Below are 19,104 nucleotides of genomic sequence, written 5' to 3'. Positions count from 1 at the left end.
CAGTGTAGGTCTCTCATTCTGTTTTGATCTCTTGCTCTCTGTTTCTGTAATTCTTTTTTTTTTTTGGCCGCACCGCGCAGCATGCGGAATCTTGGTTCCCCGACCAGGGATGGAACCTGTGCCCCTGCAGTGGAAGCGTGGAGTCTTAACCACTGGAATGCCAGGGAAGTCCCTCTTTGTGCAATTCTTAGTCTTTGTACCTCTATCTCATTTAACTTGTGGGTTGAGGAATGATACTGTGGAATTAAAACACATTTTAAAATATGTATTGTATTTATTAAATTAGGTTTTATTTTCCCATGATCCCATGTTAAAGACTGTCTTTGCAGCAATACATCCCTTTGCCCCACATTTCAGAAAGAGGAAATTATTTGCTTTTCTTCCCATAAAGCTAACTTACCTTTGTTTTGGAACATACACACAGTGGACATTTACTACCAGACACTCTGTTTAGCACTGTAAGAATATAAAGATGTCCTGACTTCAAGGAGAATTTAACCTATACTGGGGAAAATTTGACAAGTATCATATTTCTATGGATTTGCTTCCCTCACCAGACCAGAGATTTCCTTAAGTGTAGAGAGGCCATGTCTCATCCTTGATTTCCCTAAAACCTGGCATACTGTAGGTGGTTAGTAAATATCTGTTGAATGAGTATCAAAGAACCCAATTGAGTAAGAAAAAATGAATAGAGGAAGTGCCATTTGAGAGGAATAAGCAAGACACTCAAGGTTGAAAGGAAGGGAAGACAATGTATAAAACTGCATAGAATTGTTTGAGTTAGGCCGTTAAAAAATGGATTTTAATTTGACAGAGTAAAAGCAAGTAAAGAGGCAGTATCAAGGACCAAAGAAAGCGTGGGTGAGTTTGGCCAGAGGATGGGGTATTTGTGGATGAGGGGGGATAAGGCAGAGACTATTAGGCAGGGACTTTGCTGTATTAGGTGGATCTGAACACCAGCAGGAGTATTGGTACTTGGGAGGGTAGCAAAGAAACCACTGAAGGTTTTAAGGAGAGTGCCAACAGAATTGTCCTTGGGGATGCTTCGCCAGGCTGCAATGGCAGGAGGCATGGCACAAGGAGGGATCGTGTATCTTTCCAGTGGAGATTAGGTCTCACAATCTCCTAAGGTTCCTTCTAGCTCACGATGCTGGTGTCCGTGGAGTTCTGAAGGGTTTGCCTTCTCTCATAAATTTGAAATGGCAGGTGGAAAGAGGGTGTCTCGGCAATGGCTTTTTGTGAGGTGATTTCTATCAAAAGGGATCCAGACCAGAAGCACTCAGTAGGGAGTGAATCCACTCATGAATGGTAGTAAGCACCAAGGCCAGAACTTGCAAGCACTGCCTGTGTACTTGTAGGGGACTTCAGAGTGTATAGCAGGTAGAGTGTATATAATCAAGTGACAGTTGCAGAGTTAACATTAAGTGCTTAGGATTGGGAGCATTGTGGGGAGGCACAGCTGGGGGCAGCATCAGCTGTTGTGACGACGGGTTGGAAGTATGAAGCAGGCTGCTTGTCAGAAGTGTACATATTAGCAGGTTTGCTGAAGCACCAACCTTGTGCCCAGTGGCCTGGAACATCCAGGGCTCTCACCCATGCTTGGGTGGACACCTGCAAGCACTGTCCCCCTAGGAACATGAAGCCAGAGTAGGGCATCTGCTTTTATAAGCCTTATGGTGCATTGTTACAAAATTGGCTTGAGCCTGTGTTTGAATTAAGTTTATCGGGAAACCTGAAACTTTTCCCTTGTTGCTGGCTTGGCAGTTGTTCTCATTTAAATCCTCCCCACGTTTGCTTAAGTCATGCTGCTGGTTATGGCCTCTGATTTCTGTTCTGACTTGCGGAATAGGATAGGTAGGACCACTCCATCTTAAATGGGTTTGGTTGGCCTACTGCTGGCCCCAGCCAAGGAAGGCTGTAGTGCATCTTTTCAGTGTGGTAGAAGCCTGGTTTAACTGGCTGCCCTCTCAATTTGGATGCCCTGTAGGCTTCATTGTATTGCACTTCATGCAGCCTTAATGAGGCAGTCTGACATGAAAATTCTACAAAAATCATGTACTCACTTATCCTCTACAGAACTCAATTAAGTATGTACTGAGAGCTTGTTAACACTCAGTCTAACCATCTGTAATGGTCCCTGTCCCATAGCTGGGAAAACTGAACAAGTCAGAGAGAGACAAGAGTCCAGCAAATACCATTGTTGAGAGTACTCTGGATGAACCCTAAGCATCCCACTTGCATTATCTCTTATTCCTCACAGTGAACTCTGTGAACTCTATGAAGTGAGTACTCTAAGCCCCGTTCTGTACATGGGCCACAGAGCTTATTTTCCCAAGGTCTCAAAGCTATTAAGTGGTAGAACTGGACCTGGAACCTGGGTCTTCCTTAGCCTGTGCCCTCTACCACTGGACTGGATAACTGCCCAGGTCACCCAAGTGCTAGAGGCTGTAGCTCCTTCTGGTGAGACTAGCAGTGCAGGTGAAGAAAGCAAAGCACAGCACTGCTTAGTAGGTCTCTTAATACTCATGATCCAAAACTTTAAGAGGCAACAAGTTGGGATTGTCATTACATTTTGATAGCTGAAAGAAGGCTCAGGTAACTAACCTCATTTTGTTGTCCATGTTGCCTACATTTAAGGGAGGCCCTCTCACAATGCAGGGGCAAGGACTTGGGACCAGTTGTTTCCTTGACTGCCTTCTCTACACTGTATCTATTGCTCCATTTGCATCTTTTCCCCTTCTGGTTTGTATTCTGCCCCTCTCCCTCAAAAAGGAAGGGAGTTGAGTCCCATCCTTTAGAACTTATCTAGAGAGAAATTTGGCCCTAGGAATTTTGCTCCCCTCATACTTATGGATTTCCTCCCTTTCCACTGCAGGGAGCATCCAAACTGAGGGGCTTTTGAATCAGGTACTGGGGAAATTGTAGAGGTCAGGAGTAGCTGGTACTGTTTTGAAATAATTCACAGAACTACATTTGGCTGTGGAGGTAACAGGTGCTGTAAAAGAGAACAAACAGCCAATTATGATGTCAGGAACCCTGGGGACTGATGTGGTAGGAAAAAAAGGATTAAAAATTACGGCACGGGCTTCCCTGGTGGTGCAGTGGTTGAGAATCTACCTGCCAATGCAGGGGACACGGGTTCGAGCCCTGGTCTGGGAAGATCCCACATGCCGCGGAGCAACTGGGCCCGTGAGCCACAGCTACTGAGCCTGCGCGTCTGGAGCCTGTGCTCCGCAACAAGAGAGGCCACGACAGTGAGAGGCCCGCGCACTGCAATGAAGAGTGGCCCCCGCTCGCCGCAACTAGAGAAAGCCCTCGCACAGAAACGAAGACCCAACACAGCCAAAAATAAAAAAATAATAATAAAATAAATAAATTTATAAAAAAATTACGGCACAATATCTTGGCACTTTGCTTTCTTAGCCCTCTTATTAAATTGTGACTTCTGTTTGAGGAAAATAAATGAGAACAAAGGGTTTGTTTAGAATACAATCTTTGTGTTTTAAATTTGACTAATGAATGGTTTTAGCACTTTCATTTGGTTCTCAGTCAACTTGTGTTCAAAGTGTCAATTAACCAATAAATATTATGAAAAACAAGAGTCAGAAATGGTTGCCACTCTTGCTAATGAGCTGCTAATGAAATTGTGCCTGGGTGGGAAATGCAGGCACTCTGGAATCCCGGAGTCTTCTCCAGAAAATGAGCTGTAGTGGAACTAAGGTCCCTGACCCCTGGGAAAGGGGCACATTTAACTCCTTCACTCCCAATTGCTGTTTTCCCCCTCCTCATTATTAAGTGAAACTCATTGCCGGTATCTTATGGTTAACGTCAATTGTAGTGAGACTTTTCAAAATGTGGTTTTATTTGACTCAATAATTCCTAAGTGGGATTAGAGAGCTGGAAGAACTGCCTGGCCTTTGGTCTCTTAATGATTCCTTTCCTCTTCTAATTTTCTTTTCATTCATTCATTCATTCGTTTATTTACTTATGGCTGCGTCAGGTCTTTGTTGTGGCACGCAGGCTCTTTGTTGCGGCGCACGGGCTCAGTAGTTGTGGTGCATGGGCTTCTCTCTAGTTGTGGCACGTGGGCTCCAGAGCGTGTGGGTTCTGTGGTTGTGGCGTGTGGCCTCCAGAGTGCGTGGGCTCTGTGGTTGCGGCACACAGGATCTCTAGTTGTGGCGCGCGGGCTTAGTTGCCCCGTGACATGTGGGATCTTAGTTCCCTGACCAGGGATGGAACCCACGTCCCCTGCATTGGAAGATGGATTCTTAACTACTGGACCACCAGGGAAATCCCTCTAGTTTTCTCAGGTCTTTCCCCCGTCTCCTCATCCCCAACAGATACATGTATGCACAATTGAAAATGGATTGAAATCTGAATATAGTCAACATTTTGTAGGGTTGAGAGAGTAGGGTGTGGGTGGGGACTATATCTCTAAAAAAAGAAATGGCAGGAACTAGTAGCCTATAGCAATCAATAGGGTTATTGAAAACCAGTTCCCAGCATGGATGTAAAAGCTCAAGTGCTCTGATTAAGGGGCTGTGCTATATCTGTTAGTCTCACTGGGTCTTCTTCTGAGCTAAAGAGGAACATGGAACACATTGAGGGTAGAGATAAAAGGGGAACGGAGGCAATCAGTGGGCTAGGAAACAGGTGTGGGATACCCATCCTGAGTCTCTGGGTGAAAGTACCCCCTCTGCCCCTTCTCCCCTGTTCTCCTTTACCCGTGGATTTACTAAATTGTGGGGCTCTGACAGGTCTCCTGGGCTGGTGCGAGGAGTCACTGCACATGCTTAAAGGTCTGGTGCTTTTGAGGGAAGGAGGACTGACCCCTGTCAGATAGAATTCCTAAGTTTTTCTGGTCAAAATACTGTCGTCCCTTACTCCGTCTCACTCTTCCCATTCCCTACCCATTCCCCTCATTCAGGCTTGATTATATCTGATTAGGTCAAGTATAATAGCTTTCTAACTAGCCTCTTTGCTCCTTCTCTTTCTGTTATATGCTGAGCTTCAAATGGAGTTACTCATTGTCCCCTGATTATGCCCACTTCTTTGCTTGCCTGAAAGCTGTTCTCTGGACTTGGGACTCTAAATATTGTTACCCCTCTTCCTCGTTTACTTCATATTCCTCAGTGACAGCTATTGGTTTTGTTAATGTGGTATCTTTCCCAGTGCCCAGCACAGCAGGTGGCTTTCTTCAGTGGGTACACAGTAAGGTGTGGTAGAAGGAATGCCTAGAATACAGCAGGCAGGCTCTTACCTAATCCTCAGTAAATGCTTGTTGACTAGCCAGTTGTGGAAAGAGGCTCACCGTGTCCTGGATATGGTTACTTTGAGCCTTTGTCCTGATGGCTGTTCAGAGTACCTCTCCAACTGTAACAGAGGAAATCTTCCAAGTAGCATTGCTAGTCCTTGCACTTGAAGAGCACTGCTGTTGTGAATTCTGTGTACAGAGGTTGGTGCCCGGCTGTCGTCTGTCCTCCTTGAGAACTGGAAAGGAGACATTGGTTAGGTCACAGCAGATAAAATTTTGGAGGGTAGTTCTGGAATGTGGTGGGAGCTATCAGGATAGCTGTTCCCAGAGGAAGACTGTGGAGTCTCTTGATCTGAAGGGCTTTAATGCAGGTGATGGATTTCCACCCTTGCTTGGAAGCCATGCCAGAGAATTCTTCTAAGGCCCTGCCCAGACTGTAGATTATGCAGCAGAGTAAAAAATCAGTTTGGAGAATATTTTTATTTTTTCTCATTTTGCCATTGTTTAGTCCTTTTAGAAAATGCATAAATGTAATGACAATACAGACTGGTTCACTCTGTGTTTGCTGCTTACAAAAAAGATCTCCATTTGTGTTTCCCTTCAAAAAACATTGAACATTGGTTCAGGGTTCAGCACCCTAGAGAGGTTTGTGCACATTTTTTTGTTACTGGTTCAGTTCAAGTCCTGCCTTGGAGACAAGATAGATGCTCATTTGTGTGAGGCAGGGATCTTGCCAGGACTTGTTTGGGGTTTTTGAATAAAAAAGCAGGAGGATAGGGCTGTGGTAGCCATGGCAACTGCGCTTGGCTGAGACTAAAGTCTCAGCTCTGACCAGCCCTGGTTAGGAGCTTGGAGGTGAGTGGCATTGCTTCCTGTCCCATATTCCTCCTATTCTTTCTGGTCTTGGAAGTGGGGGCCAGGGGGCTGGCATTCAAGCTGACCTTTCTGGTGGCCTACTGTGTGCCTGGAGTTGAGCCCGAGCTGTGGGCACAAGTAATTGGTCCCTGCCCTTTAGAAACTCGGCATAATTGGGAATTTTTACTCTTGTTAACACATACCTACAGGACTTGATAAATAAAATGTCTTTGTTTCATTCTGGTTGACATTTAACCTTTTTGGGGCTGTGTTTCCTGAAGCACTTTTAACTTCTTCTGAGCACTGACTCAATGTTTTCTCATTTATTCTTCACAACAATCTAACACATTAGTGAAAGCAGACACGATAGATTCTTGTCATTGGACACATAAGGGCATGAAGATTAAAAAATAAAAAGGAATTTGCCTGAATTTACCTGGCCCTCAAAGAAAGAGCTGAGTGGGTAGCAGAGTTCCAGTGCTTATGGTTGCATGGCCAGCTCTCATCTGAGCAGGCTGTGCCGCGGCAGCCCTTGATTTTCTGCCATTGTGTCCAGGTTTGACTTGAAAGAGCCTAGAAGTCCCTGGAGGGGGAGGTTTCCAGGCAAAAGCCTACAGAGACACCTCCCAAAGACATATAACTCCCGAGGCATCTGATGCCAACGCAGAAACCAGGGCACTGTGGCATCCATCTCAATTGGCCCTGTCTCCGCTGAAGCAGGGCAGTCAGACTGCACAGCAGGCTCATTGTGGGCACTACCCAAGGAGGATGCTGCCACTCTGAGCCCAGGAGGGCTAAGTTTCTAATCACTGGGCACTTGGGTGAGTTGGGACAAATACTGGATCAGGCAAGATTTGTCAGTAGGTGAAACATCTTTTCCAGTAGTCACAAATTGGCTGTGGGCTGAATTCCATATATAGATATGTTTTGTTTAGCTTTTGTATCTTAAAATTTGAATGCTTTCAGAGGGGGCATTTTTTTCTCAGCCCTCACCACTCCCTGTTGTCTTACAGATGGCCTTCCTCATCTCTGTTATTTGCCTGCCTCCCATGGGCATTTGAATTGGCTTCTGCGTCTTGGATCAATATTTCTTACCTGCCCTTCTACCAGTATTCCCCTTGCCTAGGTGTTTGATGGCCTCAGGCTTTCTAGGCTCATTTTCTTCTTTCTACCCTACCCAGAACTATCCTTCTGGGTTTGTGTTTAGGCTCTGAACTTAGGTTTTTCTTGGCCCCTAGGAATACTTGCTGTCACCTTGTACTATATCTGATAGCCTAATTGCTCTCCCAGGATTCAAAAGGAGAAGTACTGCTTTATCCAAAGAAATGAATTTTTAAAACAACTTTATTGAGATAAAATTTATATACCATAAAATTCAGTCATTTAAAGTGTACCATGGGAATAATTCTCAAACGTCCTAGGGAATGTTGGTAGAATAGATGGGTGGTTTCTAGACTATGGTGTTTCATGGACCAGAAAACTTTAAAAGAAAGTTCGGGGAACCAAAGGCCAATTTCTTTACTTTGCTGAGTTAAGGGCCTTAACATAGAAACAACCCACTATCATCCACCATCATCATTATCTCATTTTATAAAAGGACATTTTAACACTAAAAAGATAGAAATGATGTAATTTCAGAAAAAAAGAACTCTTTTTTATATTGGACACTTTTAAATTCCTTGTTCCGGGACCACTGGAATGAATTGCCACAATAAACAAACCACTCAAAACTCAGCTTTAAAACAACAGTAATTTCTTTTTGTATAGCTTTGACTCTTAGAACCGTAGCAATAGTTCACGTACCCTTCAGATGCCCCCAAATAAAAAATTGAACCAACCAGGATGTGGAGGAATGGAAACAACAAAGTGGAACACAGACGCTAACAAATGAACCAAATTGATAACATAATCATACTGATGGGGGTAGGGAAGAATGGAACTAACCTAAGTGACCTTGTGAAATGATACTTTGACTAGATACTGTAAAATTAAAGACAAAGGAGCTGTATATAAATGCTGTAATGTAGTTTGTCAAATGTGTTTCTCACAGGGGTATGGGTTAGCAATTTTGAAACTACTTTGTATGTGTACTAGTATTGAACAATAAATATAATATTGCAGGTAAAAAGAACCAGTTTTCTCAGTATTGGAGAAAGAAGTTGCAAATAAGGAAATGGGGGAGATGAACCCTGTGGGGCTGATTGGAATCTGAGGTATCAGTATAAACTTGTAGTTTTTAAGATGTCCACAGACAAATAGATGTAGAAATACAGATGTATATATGTATATGTATACACACATATAAATTTCTTATCTCTGACCCAGAGAGAGCCCAGAAGCAATGACAACCTAGTAGTAATGAGCACACCTATCATGCAGATCATGGTTTCTAAACACTGTTCTTCAATAAAAAACTAGGACTCCTTGAAAAATGGTTGATTCCAGGGCTGGGAAAAGGAAAATGCAAGATAAACTTGGAGCATCTTATGGATCCAGAAAGTAAGGAAGTACTTGAAAAAAGAAAATGATGGGGGAAAGGGACTCGCCAAAGGAACACAAGAGCTAACCTGAAGGAGCTCCTAGTTGCCAAAGCTGAAATAATTTGAAATAATTTGAGCAACAAAATAATGATAATATTGGATTATAACTCATAGAATAAAATATCCATGAGAACATATTGATAAAGTAAATAATTTGCTGAATTGGGTGATTGGGATTGACATGTATACACTGATGTGTATAAAATTGATGACTGATTAAAAAAAATGAGATAAAAAAAGTAAATAATTAAGTAGATGGAGGAGCAACAGTTTTTCCTTGTAGTGAAATTTCAATTAATAAATGTGTAAGGAAGGAGGGGAGTAGAAAATTGCTATTAGACCATCTCCACAGTGGTAATTGTCGCAAACAGATCCCTCTAATGGTGTGCAAAGGTTTGAGGAAAAAGAGGATTTGTATAATCTCAGGATATTTCCCCCATGATTTTTTTTTTAAAACAATTCAGGGATTTTTAGTATACACACAGTATTGTGTAACCATCACCACATTTTCATCACCCCAAAAAGAAACAATGCTTATTAGTGGTCATTCCCCATTCCTCCCTTCCCCTAGCCCCTGACAACCATTAATTTACTATGTCTGTTGATTTGCCTATTCAGGACATTTCATATGAAAGGAATCATATAATATGTGACTTTTTGTATCTGTCTTTCAGTTAGTTTAATGCATTCAAAGTTCGTCCGTGTTATAGTATATATCAGTGTTTCATTCCTTTTTTTTAAGTTACTGTGTATTTTATTTATTTATTTATTCCAGTTTTATTGAGATACAGTTTAATGATTTGAAGTATTTCTTTCCTTTTAGTGGCTGAATAGTATTCTGCTGAATGGATAGACCACATTTTGTTTGTTCATTTCTCAGAGTTGATGGACATTTGGGTTGTTGCCACATTTTGGCTATTATAAATAATGCTACAATGAACATTCATGTACAAGTTTTTGTGTGAACATATGTTTTTAGTTCTCTCGTGAATACACCTAGGTGAAGAATTGCTGGGTTCATATGGTAGCTCTTTGTCTAACATTTTGAGAAACCGCCAGACTGTTTTCTACAGTTTGGTAGTTTGCCATGATTTTTGTTTACCACAGTGGAAAAGCTCAGTATAGATTACTTTTGTTAGTTGATCAAGACCAATATCACCAGTATAAGACATGTTGACATCACGAACCTTTTGATATGATGCACTGAGAAGAGCATGACATAATTTCTGTTGTTCTTCTGTCAAGGTGGCATGATTTGAGTTTAATCATGACAAGAACCAGACATTCGTGAATAACTGATATGTATTTATTTCTTGAGGGTATCAGGGTCATGAAAGACAAGGGAAGACTGAGGAACGGTTGTAGAGTGCAGGAAACTAGGGAGAAATAACAACCGAAGGCCATATGGGATCCTGGAACAAAAAAGGACCTTAGTGGAAACACTGGTAAGGTTTGAAAAGGATCTTTAGTTTGGTTACTGGTATTAATTTCCCAGTAACTGTCTATGGCTATATAAGATATTAACATTGGGAAAAGCTGTGTAAGTGATGTATGGAAACTCTCTATACTATTTTTGCAAGTGTACGTTTAAAGGTAGTTCAAAGTAAAAAGTTAAAAAAGTATCCAGTCATTTATTCTTGTTCACATGTCTGCAGATAGGCTAGACTTGGCTGACCGTGGTTGGGCTCAGCTGGGTTCATCTCCAATCTGCACTTTGGGTCCAGATCTGCTCCATGGGTCTCTCATCCTTCTTGGATCAGAATGCTAGTAGAGCATGTTCTTCTCACAGTGATACACAATTCCAAGAGACAAGCCAAACACACAAGCACATTTCAAACCTCTGTGGCACATTTGCTAACATCCTGCTGGCCAAAGCACGTCACAGGCCAAGTCCAAAGTCAAAGGTTGGGAAAGTACACTGTACTACTAGTAGGAGAGACTGTGAGGTCACATGGTAAAGGGGGTGGATGGAACAGAACTGGTGACAATGATGCAGTCTACCACCTATTTTTTTCCCCCTCAGGGAGCCAGGGTTAGGGAAGTAGACACCGCAGGCTTTGCAGGCCTATTTGCCTTTCTGGATTCCTGTCTTATTTTCTGCTTGTCCCCTTCCCCTCTACCTCCCAATCCCTGCATGTATCTGGTGACTTTTTGCCTCTGTTCTGTTCTTCTCCAGTGTTCTGGTCCCTTCAGAGAGGCCCTAGAAGGAAGCAGGTCAGATCACACTCTCTAACTTGGCCTTTTTCCCAGTGGGGTGGAAATATTTGAAATACTGTGTTTTCTGTTGCCTCTGCCACTGCTGCCGTGGCTGGTTTCATGTATTTTAAATGAGCGTAACCTGTATTTTAAGTTAATGTTATTGTGGTTGCTCTTGCCCCCTGTGGTGGTTTATGTGAAGGGAGTAATTTTGGAATTTTCCCCAAATAAAATAAATGGATTCACATAAGATCCTAGTCTTTTCCTTGGCCAGCTTAGCACAGTCTAACCTGTTGTGTTCTGGAACTTTTAAAGTCATGTACTTTTTCTCTTTTTTATTTCTAATTTCAAAAGTCTGAAAATTCAAGATATTATTATTATTATTATTACTACTGTTATTAGTACAATTACTACTAAAAATAACTATGACTACTAATTATTATGAATTATTATGAATCTACTTGTCCTAGTGAAAATCCTTGTTGGCATTTCCACACACCTCTAGATAAGCTAGGATTTTCTCTCTTCCATTTTTGATTTTTCACTTAATATATAATTATTGAGGGTTTACTATATGCTTGCATATGTGATAGACCCTGAAGATATGTGATAGACCCTGAGCATTTATATTAGCCAGATAAATAAAAAACTAACATATAACTATTGATTGTGGTAAGTATTATTAAGAAAAAGGGTCATGGCAGGGAGTTCCCTGGCGGTCCAGTGGTTAGGACTAGGTGCTTTCACTGCCGTGGACCTGGGTTCAATCCCTGGTTGGGGAACTAAGATCCTGCAAGCTACATGGGGTGGTCAAAAAAAAAAAAAAAAAGAAAGAGAAAGAAAAAGGGTCATGGTGTTTTGTGAAAGCCTTTAGGGGGAAGCCAGATCTGGTCTGGGGAAATAGAGGATGCCTCTCAGAGAGGAAGCGACTCTTAGCTGGGATTGGAAGGATGAAGAGATGGAGGCTGGGGTTGGAAGGAGCATTCTGGGCGAAGGGAACAGCAGGTGGAATGGCCCTGTTGTAGGAGGGAACATGGTTCCTTTCATGGAATGGAAGAAGGCCAGCGTGGCCTAGAACATGGGGAATGAGGAGTGGACAAGTTTGAAGAGGCAGGCAAGGAGCTAGATACTAAAAAGGGCTTCATTGACCAGCATGAAGATTTTCATCTTTAAGAACAGTAGGAAGCCATCAAAAGGTTCGAGGCAGGGGAATAACATAGTCAGATTTGTGTTTTGAAAAAAAAAAAAATCACTCATTGTAAAGAACAGTTTGATTAGGAGGTAAGAGGAGATAGTAGAGGCCAGTTAGAAGGCTTTGGCAGTATCCAGAAGAGAGATGGTTATGGTTCAGAGAAGGGCAGTGGTGGGGAGGGCAGAGAGAAAGATATGCATTCAAGAAGAAAGAAGACATATGGAAGGAGAAACACCAGATTTGGGAGATTGGGTATATGGGGTGTAAAGTAGAGGGAATATCAAGGATGACCTGCTTAGCCTTCAGCCGGGAAGATACTCTTGTTGTTATGTTGGTTTTGGATCTCTCCAGGTGAGATAATCTCTCCCTTTCATACATTTGGAGATGGGATTTTTTTTTTTTTTCCTTGGCTGTGCCGCGCGGCTTGTGGAATCTCAGTTCCCAGACTGGGGATTGAACCTGGGCCACGGCAGGGAAATCACCAAATCCTAACCACTGGACCACCAGGGAACTCCCTTAGAGATGGAATTAATGCTAAAAGAAGTTACCTCTTGCCCCATGATCATAGGAATAGGATAGAAGTTACCAGTTTCTTGTTGTTCTTGCCAGTATTTGGCCTCATCTCTTCCCAGAACCAACTTCCTCAGCCATTACCTTTATTCTCCTACCCAAACTGGGGTTCCAGTGGCACATCAAGACAGCAGCCTCCACAGCCCTTCCAGTTTTCCCAAGCTCTTCTGCTCCCTGCCTCTTGAATGCGGCCTGTCAGTTTCTGTGTCTGAGTCTTTGCACGAAGGGCACCATCTATTTGGGATTCCCTTTATTCCCAGTCTGGGTCTCACTTTTTGCATCATTTAACCCCCAATTCAGGGAGCCTCCCCAGAGATAAGTTTCCCCATTCTACTCTGAACATAACCTTTTTTAAAAATCCTTGAGGCATTTTGGATGGGTTTGAGGTTAGAAGTGGATCATTATACACATATACTCAGGTACTCAAGTTCCCTTTGAATTCTTAGGCAAAGATATAGAAACTCCCTGCTGAAGTGGGATGGCAGGAACAGAACAGCTTGTCTTGGAGTGGTGTTTCCCCGGCTCCTTGGTTCTCTGATGGAGGCACAGTGGTTGGTGTAACTTGGAGTTTGCTATGATCCTGCCAGAATTGAGAAAACTTGAATTCTTGCTACATCATTACTCTTTTATGCTCGGGGTTTACCTCATCTTTCCAAGATAACTTGTGCTACGCACTTTGCTTGAAGGAATTTTTCACATGCAGTGTCCCTCCAGGTACTGTATACGTCATAAGCCCCCTCTCTTCTTGGCTTTTAGGTCATGCTGTTCCTGCAGGATCCCATGTGCGGCTGAATCTCCAGACTGGGGCAAGAGAAGTGAAACTCCAAGATGAGGACAAGCTTCGAAATAATTTGAAAGGGTTGAAAAAAGGCAAAAGGTATAGTGTCAACCCTAGGGACTGGGAGACTGACAGCATTGACCCTGTAACACTGAGAGTAATGACAATGTGTTGTTTCTTACCCAAATACACATGGCTTTAAATTTTTTGAAATTTAATAGCTTAGAATTTGTGATAAATCTGTCAGGGTTTTATGGATGTTTACTTCTACGGTCTTTGGAAAGAAATAGTTTGCAAAGCAAATTGATACTTTAAAAAAGGCTGTAGGGGAATGCTTAACCTGCTTTAAAAATGAAGCCATTTTTCCCAGTACTTTAAGAGTACCCATTTGAATCCCAACAGTTAATGCACTGATTACAGAGGAGTCATCTATTCATTAAAACAGGCCTGTTAAGCCTTCTGCTTTGCAGTAATACTTCCTTGGTGAACAATAAAATTGCATTTTGAAGTCTTTAATTCAGACCAACTTTTCCTCTTGTTAGTCTATATTAAAACAGGCTTTCAAAAGTTCTCCAATGGTAAGAGTTGCCTTATTTTTTAATAATCAGTTTAGATTATTTGCTTTTGGGCAATTCGTAGTCTCTATTTTTCTGTTTTTTGCCTTGAATTACCAAGTTTTTTTGCTTGCTGTTTCCTGTGTAAGGGAGAAGGAGGTTGAGGCATGGGGTTGCAGGGGCTGCTGGAATTGTGCAGCTTGATAGGTCAGTATAAATACCAGCCGTGAAGTATCTAACACAAGGACCAGCAAATTATGGCCTGCAGCAAAATATTGGGACTACTGCCTTTTTTTGTATGTCCCAGAAGCTAGGTTGTTGTTAACATTTTTTAATGGTTGAAAAAAAATGAAGAAGAAGAATATTTCATGACTGAAAATTATTTGAAATTCAGATTCCGGTGTCAATAAATAAAGTTTTATTGGAACATAGCCATGCTCACTCATTTAGGTATTGTCTATGGCTGATTTCTTGCTACACTGACAGAGTTGAGTAGTTGGGAAAATGACCCCATAAGGCCTACAAAGCCTAAAATATTATCTGATTATTACAAATAGTTTGCTGTCCCTGTTCTAATACGAGCATATCTTGTTTTATTGTGCTTCACTTTGTTGCGGTTCGCAGATACTGCGTTTTTCACAAATTGAAGATTTGTGGTAACCCTGTGTCGAGCAAGTCTATTGCTACCATTTTTCCAATAGCATTTGCTCACTTCATGTCTCTGTGTCACATTTTGGTAATTTTCACAATATTTCAAACTTTTTCATTAATATTTGTTATGGTGATCCTGTGATTAGTTCTTTGATGAATAGATCTTTGATGTTACTATTGTAATTGGTTTTTTGGTTTGTATTGTTTTTTTGTCATGTATCTTTTAATTAAGGTACCTACTTTTTTTTTAGACGTAATGCTATTGCACACTTAATAGACTACAGTATAGTGTAAACATAACTTATGTGCACTGGGAAGCCAAAAAATTCACGTGACTTGCTTTATTGCAATATTCACTTTATTGCGATGGTCTGGAACAGTGACCTCAATATCTCTGAGATATGCCTATTCATGTAAGTATTGGGAATCAATCATGGATTATTGAGTGGGGTTAGTGTTACTCAGTCCTTGGATTTTTATTATTTTAACAATATTTTGCGGTTAGATATGAGGCAGAAAGTTACCTTAGAGGCCCCATTTTTACCTGAGTCTTTTCTTTTATATACCTGGCAAAAGGTCATCCATCCTGTCCATGTGGCACTCACAAGCCCACAAAGTAGCTTATTCAGATTTGGGCATTTTTCACTGTTGGAAAATTCAACTTTATATTATGATAGATAAGGAGCTATTTGTCGTCCTTATAGTCACCCCAAACTGGGAAGGATCTTTACTTTCCCCCATCTCTCCAGATAGGCCTGAACCTGGATTAACCCAGGTTATATGATGATTATTTTCTCAGAACCGTCGAAGAAAGAATCAAATCTCATTGTCGTAACCCCTGTCAACCTCCCTCCATCCCTAGCACGCATATACATACATTTTTCAGTGTCTCAAAGTACTTAGGAAGTCTTTTCTCACATCTAAGCCAAGTCTTATTTTCTGAATAAGAAGACTATTTTTTTCCTGGTTTTAAGAATATTGAGTTAGGAACTTGATGAATTTGGAGCTTTTTATTTGTTGGTTTTAATACTATGGGAAGTGATTTCTCCAATACCTGACCATAGATCATTAGTAGGAGCACTTATTGCTTTGTCTGTTGCTCCTGTCTTTTTATACTAGAAAGCAGAGCCATCCATGTGGTCTGTAGTAGAGACACCGTAAGAGAAGAATATTCGTCCCCACTCCTGCCTCTTTGCTTTTCTCCTTTGGAATGTTTCTGAGGGCTCTGCCCTGGAATGGCCTCCAGGATATGCTGGACATGTCTTCTTCCTTCTCAGCATTTATAGCCAGCAGCAAACCTGTCTGAACAGAAGCCCAAAGGCATTGACAAAGTGGTGTGGGTGTTCAGTGCTGTGAGCTCAGTGAGTCTCTGGTTGCCTTTGGTGGTGACTTCCTTCTCAAGGAGTGGACCTCATCCTGTGCTCCTTTAATTCCACTTCACAGTGTCTTCCTGCCTCTCTAGTTCTGGAATGGGAACAGAGGCCAAAGGGCAGGGCTAATTTTCAAAATTGTTATAATATTTTGCTTATTGACTTAATTCTGTTTTGGGGAACAAGATCCACAGCTTTCCATCAGATTGTCAAAGAAGTTGGTGATCCCACAAAGTTAAGAACCACTGGCTAGGACTTCCCTGGTGGCGCAGTGGTTAAGAATCCGCCTGACAGGGCTTCCTTGGTGGCGCAGTGGTTGAGAGTCTGCCTGCCAATGCAGGGGACACGGGTTCGAGCCCTGATCTGGGAAGATCCCACATGCCGTGGAGCAACTAGGCCCGTGAGCCACAATTACTGAGCCTGCATGTCTGGAGCCTGTGCTCCACAACAAGAGAGGACGTGATAGTGAGGGGCCCACGCACCGCGATGAAGAGTGGCCCCCACTTGCCGCAACTAGAGAAAGCCCTCGCACAGAAACGAAGACCCAACAGAGCCATAAATAAATAAATAAATAAATTAATTAAAAAAAAAAAAAAAGAATCTGCCTGCCAGTGCAGGGGACACGGGTTCGAACTCTGGTCCGGGAAGATCCCACATGCCGCGGAGCAAGTAAGCCCGTGCGCCACAACTCTGGAGCCTGTGCTCTAGAGCCCGCAAGCCACAACTACTGAGCCCGTGTGCCACAACTGAAGCCCACGCGCCTAAAGCCCGTGCTCCGCAACAAGAGAAGCCATCCAATGAGAAGCCCGCGAGCCGCAACGAAGAGTAGCCCCCGCTTGCCGCAACTAGAGAAAGCCCGCGCGCAGCAACAAAGACCTAAGGCGGCCAAAAATAAAAAGAAATAAATTAAAAAAAGAAAAGAACCACTGGCTAGAGAGAGATAGTCCATTCAGCCTAATCCATGGCAGCTTCTCCATTAGAGCTGCTGGCTGTGTGACTGGCCACACTGCTACCTAGAGCTACAGTTCCTGTGGGCTCTAAAGCCTGGGAGAGGTCTCCTGACTCTGACTTGTCCCAGAGGATTCTCTTGGCACTACCTGAGTTCAGTGTATAGTTGGCTCTCAGCAGGTTTTCCTCTTCCTCTTTGTGTGTTAGGTATTGCCATCTCCACTGGTTTTAGTCTGCATCCCTGTCAATCTCTCCATAGTACATCTCTCTTTTTGCCTTGGAACAACCAGATATTTGAGTCATCCTCTTATGTTTAGAGGGATAAGGGACAAACTTCATCCAAGTTGTTTCATTTTGGGTTGAGCATTCACCACGGTATAATATGGTATGGTAGTTAAGGGAGTGGGCCAAGGACAGGACCATTTACTTACTCCATTCATTCATTTCACAAAAGACCTATTGAGTGCCTATGTGCCAGGCACTGGAGATACAGTAGTAAACAAAACAGACAAGATGCTAGCTTTATTGAGGCTAGCAGACAGGAAAAGAGAGAAATAAGTATGCAAGTAAGGTAATTACAGATTATAATAAATACTAGGGAAGAAATAAAGGTGATAAGTCCCTGAGGGAGGTAACTGTAGATAGGATGGTTTGAGAAGGCCTTCTCAAAGAGATGTTTGAACTGAGACCTGAAGAATGAGGGGCATTTAGTCATGCAGGGGGTTGGTTTTATAGGTTTATGGTTAGAGCATTTCAGGCAGAAGAAACAAGAAGAGTTTCTGGCTTTGTTAAGGAAAGGGCTTTGTCAAGTTCAAGAAACAGGAAAATGATCAGGTTGACTAGAGGGTAGGAGAAGGAAGAAGACTAATATGAGATGAGATTGGGAAGGTATGAGGGGCCAGATCATGTGGAATTTTGAGGAGCATGTTGAATGTTCTTCATTTAAGTAGAATTGTAATGGAAAACCATTGGAGGATTTGGGGTGGGAGAGTCATTTAATGTAATGTAGTATAGCAAGATCATTCTAGTTGCTATGTATATGGAGGATAGATTGAAGGTGGACAAAAAAAGATGCACAGAGACAATTAGAATGTCATTTAAGTGGATCAGGCAAAACATAATGGTGGCTTAGTCTATGGTGTGTGAAGGAGAGTGGATGAATTGGAGATTTAATTTGGAGGTAGCAGCAATAGGAGTTGCTTACGATTTAGATGTAGGGGTTGGAAAAAGGGTGGGGTTAGGGGTTCAGGGTAAAGCCTCATTTGGGATTTGCACAACTAGGTACTTGAAGGTACTATTTATTCAAATAGAAAAGATTGAGAGAGGGACAGTTTTATGGGGAGAACTATCAAGACCTATGTTTTAGATGTAATAAGTCTGGGGTGGCCATTAAACATCGAGATCCAAGATATATCAGTAGTTGTGCAGGAGTCTGGCTGGTACTCAGAGAAGAGGTTTGGGTCAAAGATGTAAATTTGGGCATCACTGCCTGATAGATATTTTAAAATATCTAGGTGAGAGGGTAGAGATAGAGAAGAAAAGATTGTCCAGGATTGAACTCTGAGGTGTTCCAGCATATAGGATTTAGGTAGGAGATAAGGAACCAGCAAGAAGAGACAGAGAAGGAGTAAGGAAGAGGAAGAACCCAGAGAGTGTGGAAACGAAGCCAGGAAAGGAGAGTGTTTCAAGGAGGGAGGGGTGAACTGTGTAAATGCTGCTGAGTGGTTGAGGAACATGGCACTAGTGAAGAGTCCATTGGATTTGGCCATCAGTTACTGGGAATTTTGATGAGCAGTTTTAGTGGGGTTGTGGGAATAAAATCCAGGTTAATGCATATGGCAATGTAAATAGCATTCAAGGAGGTGTGGATGGTGAATGAAGACAATGTGTTCATAAAGTTTTACTTAATCTGAACAGGAGCAGGGAAATGGCATGATAATTAGAGACTGTGGAGTCAAATGAGTGTTGGTATGCTGATGGGAATAATCCAGTCAAAGGAAAAATTGATGATGCAGGCAGGTGGGAGTGGTATAATTATGGGAGTTAAAGCTTTTGAAAAGGCAAGTGGGATCTCTAGCCTAAGTTCAGCAGGGGCAGGGACACTGTCATCCATTCCAATAGTAGGGAAAGCAGAAAATACAGACTTAGGTGCAGGTTGATGTATAGAGTGGATGATGGAAAGGTGAGGGAGTTCTT

The 19,104-nt window shown here is 42.3% G+C and overlaps 1 protein-coding gene across 6 annotated transcripts in view; it reads left to right on the top strand.

Annotated features, from left to right (window-relative positions):
• The window catches only part of SIL1 (SIL1 nucleotide exchange factor), a 306,671-nt gene that overhangs the window by 199,836 nt on the left and 87,731 nt on the right, over window positions 1–19,104 (top strand). For all 6 annotated transcript variants that reach the window (XM_061189660.1, XM_061189659.1, XM_061189656.1 and 3 more), the window contains one exon: window positions 13,364–13,484. In XM_061189660.1, coding sequence (XP_061045643.1) covers window positions 13,364–13,484 — 121 coding nt within the window. The remainder of the gene's footprint in view (window positions 1–13,363; window positions 13,485–19,104) is intronic.

Source organism: Eubalaena glacialis, chromosome 4 (genome assembly GCF_028564815.1).
Source record: "Eubalaena glacialis isolate mEubGla1 chromosome 4, mEubGla1.1.hap2.+ XY, whole genome shotgun sequence".
Classification (NCBI taxonomy): Eukaryota; Metazoa; Chordata; class Mammalia; order Artiodactyla; family Balaenidae; genus Eubalaena; species Eubalaena glacialis.
This window is presented reverse-complemented; position numbering and strand designations above follow the sequence as displayed.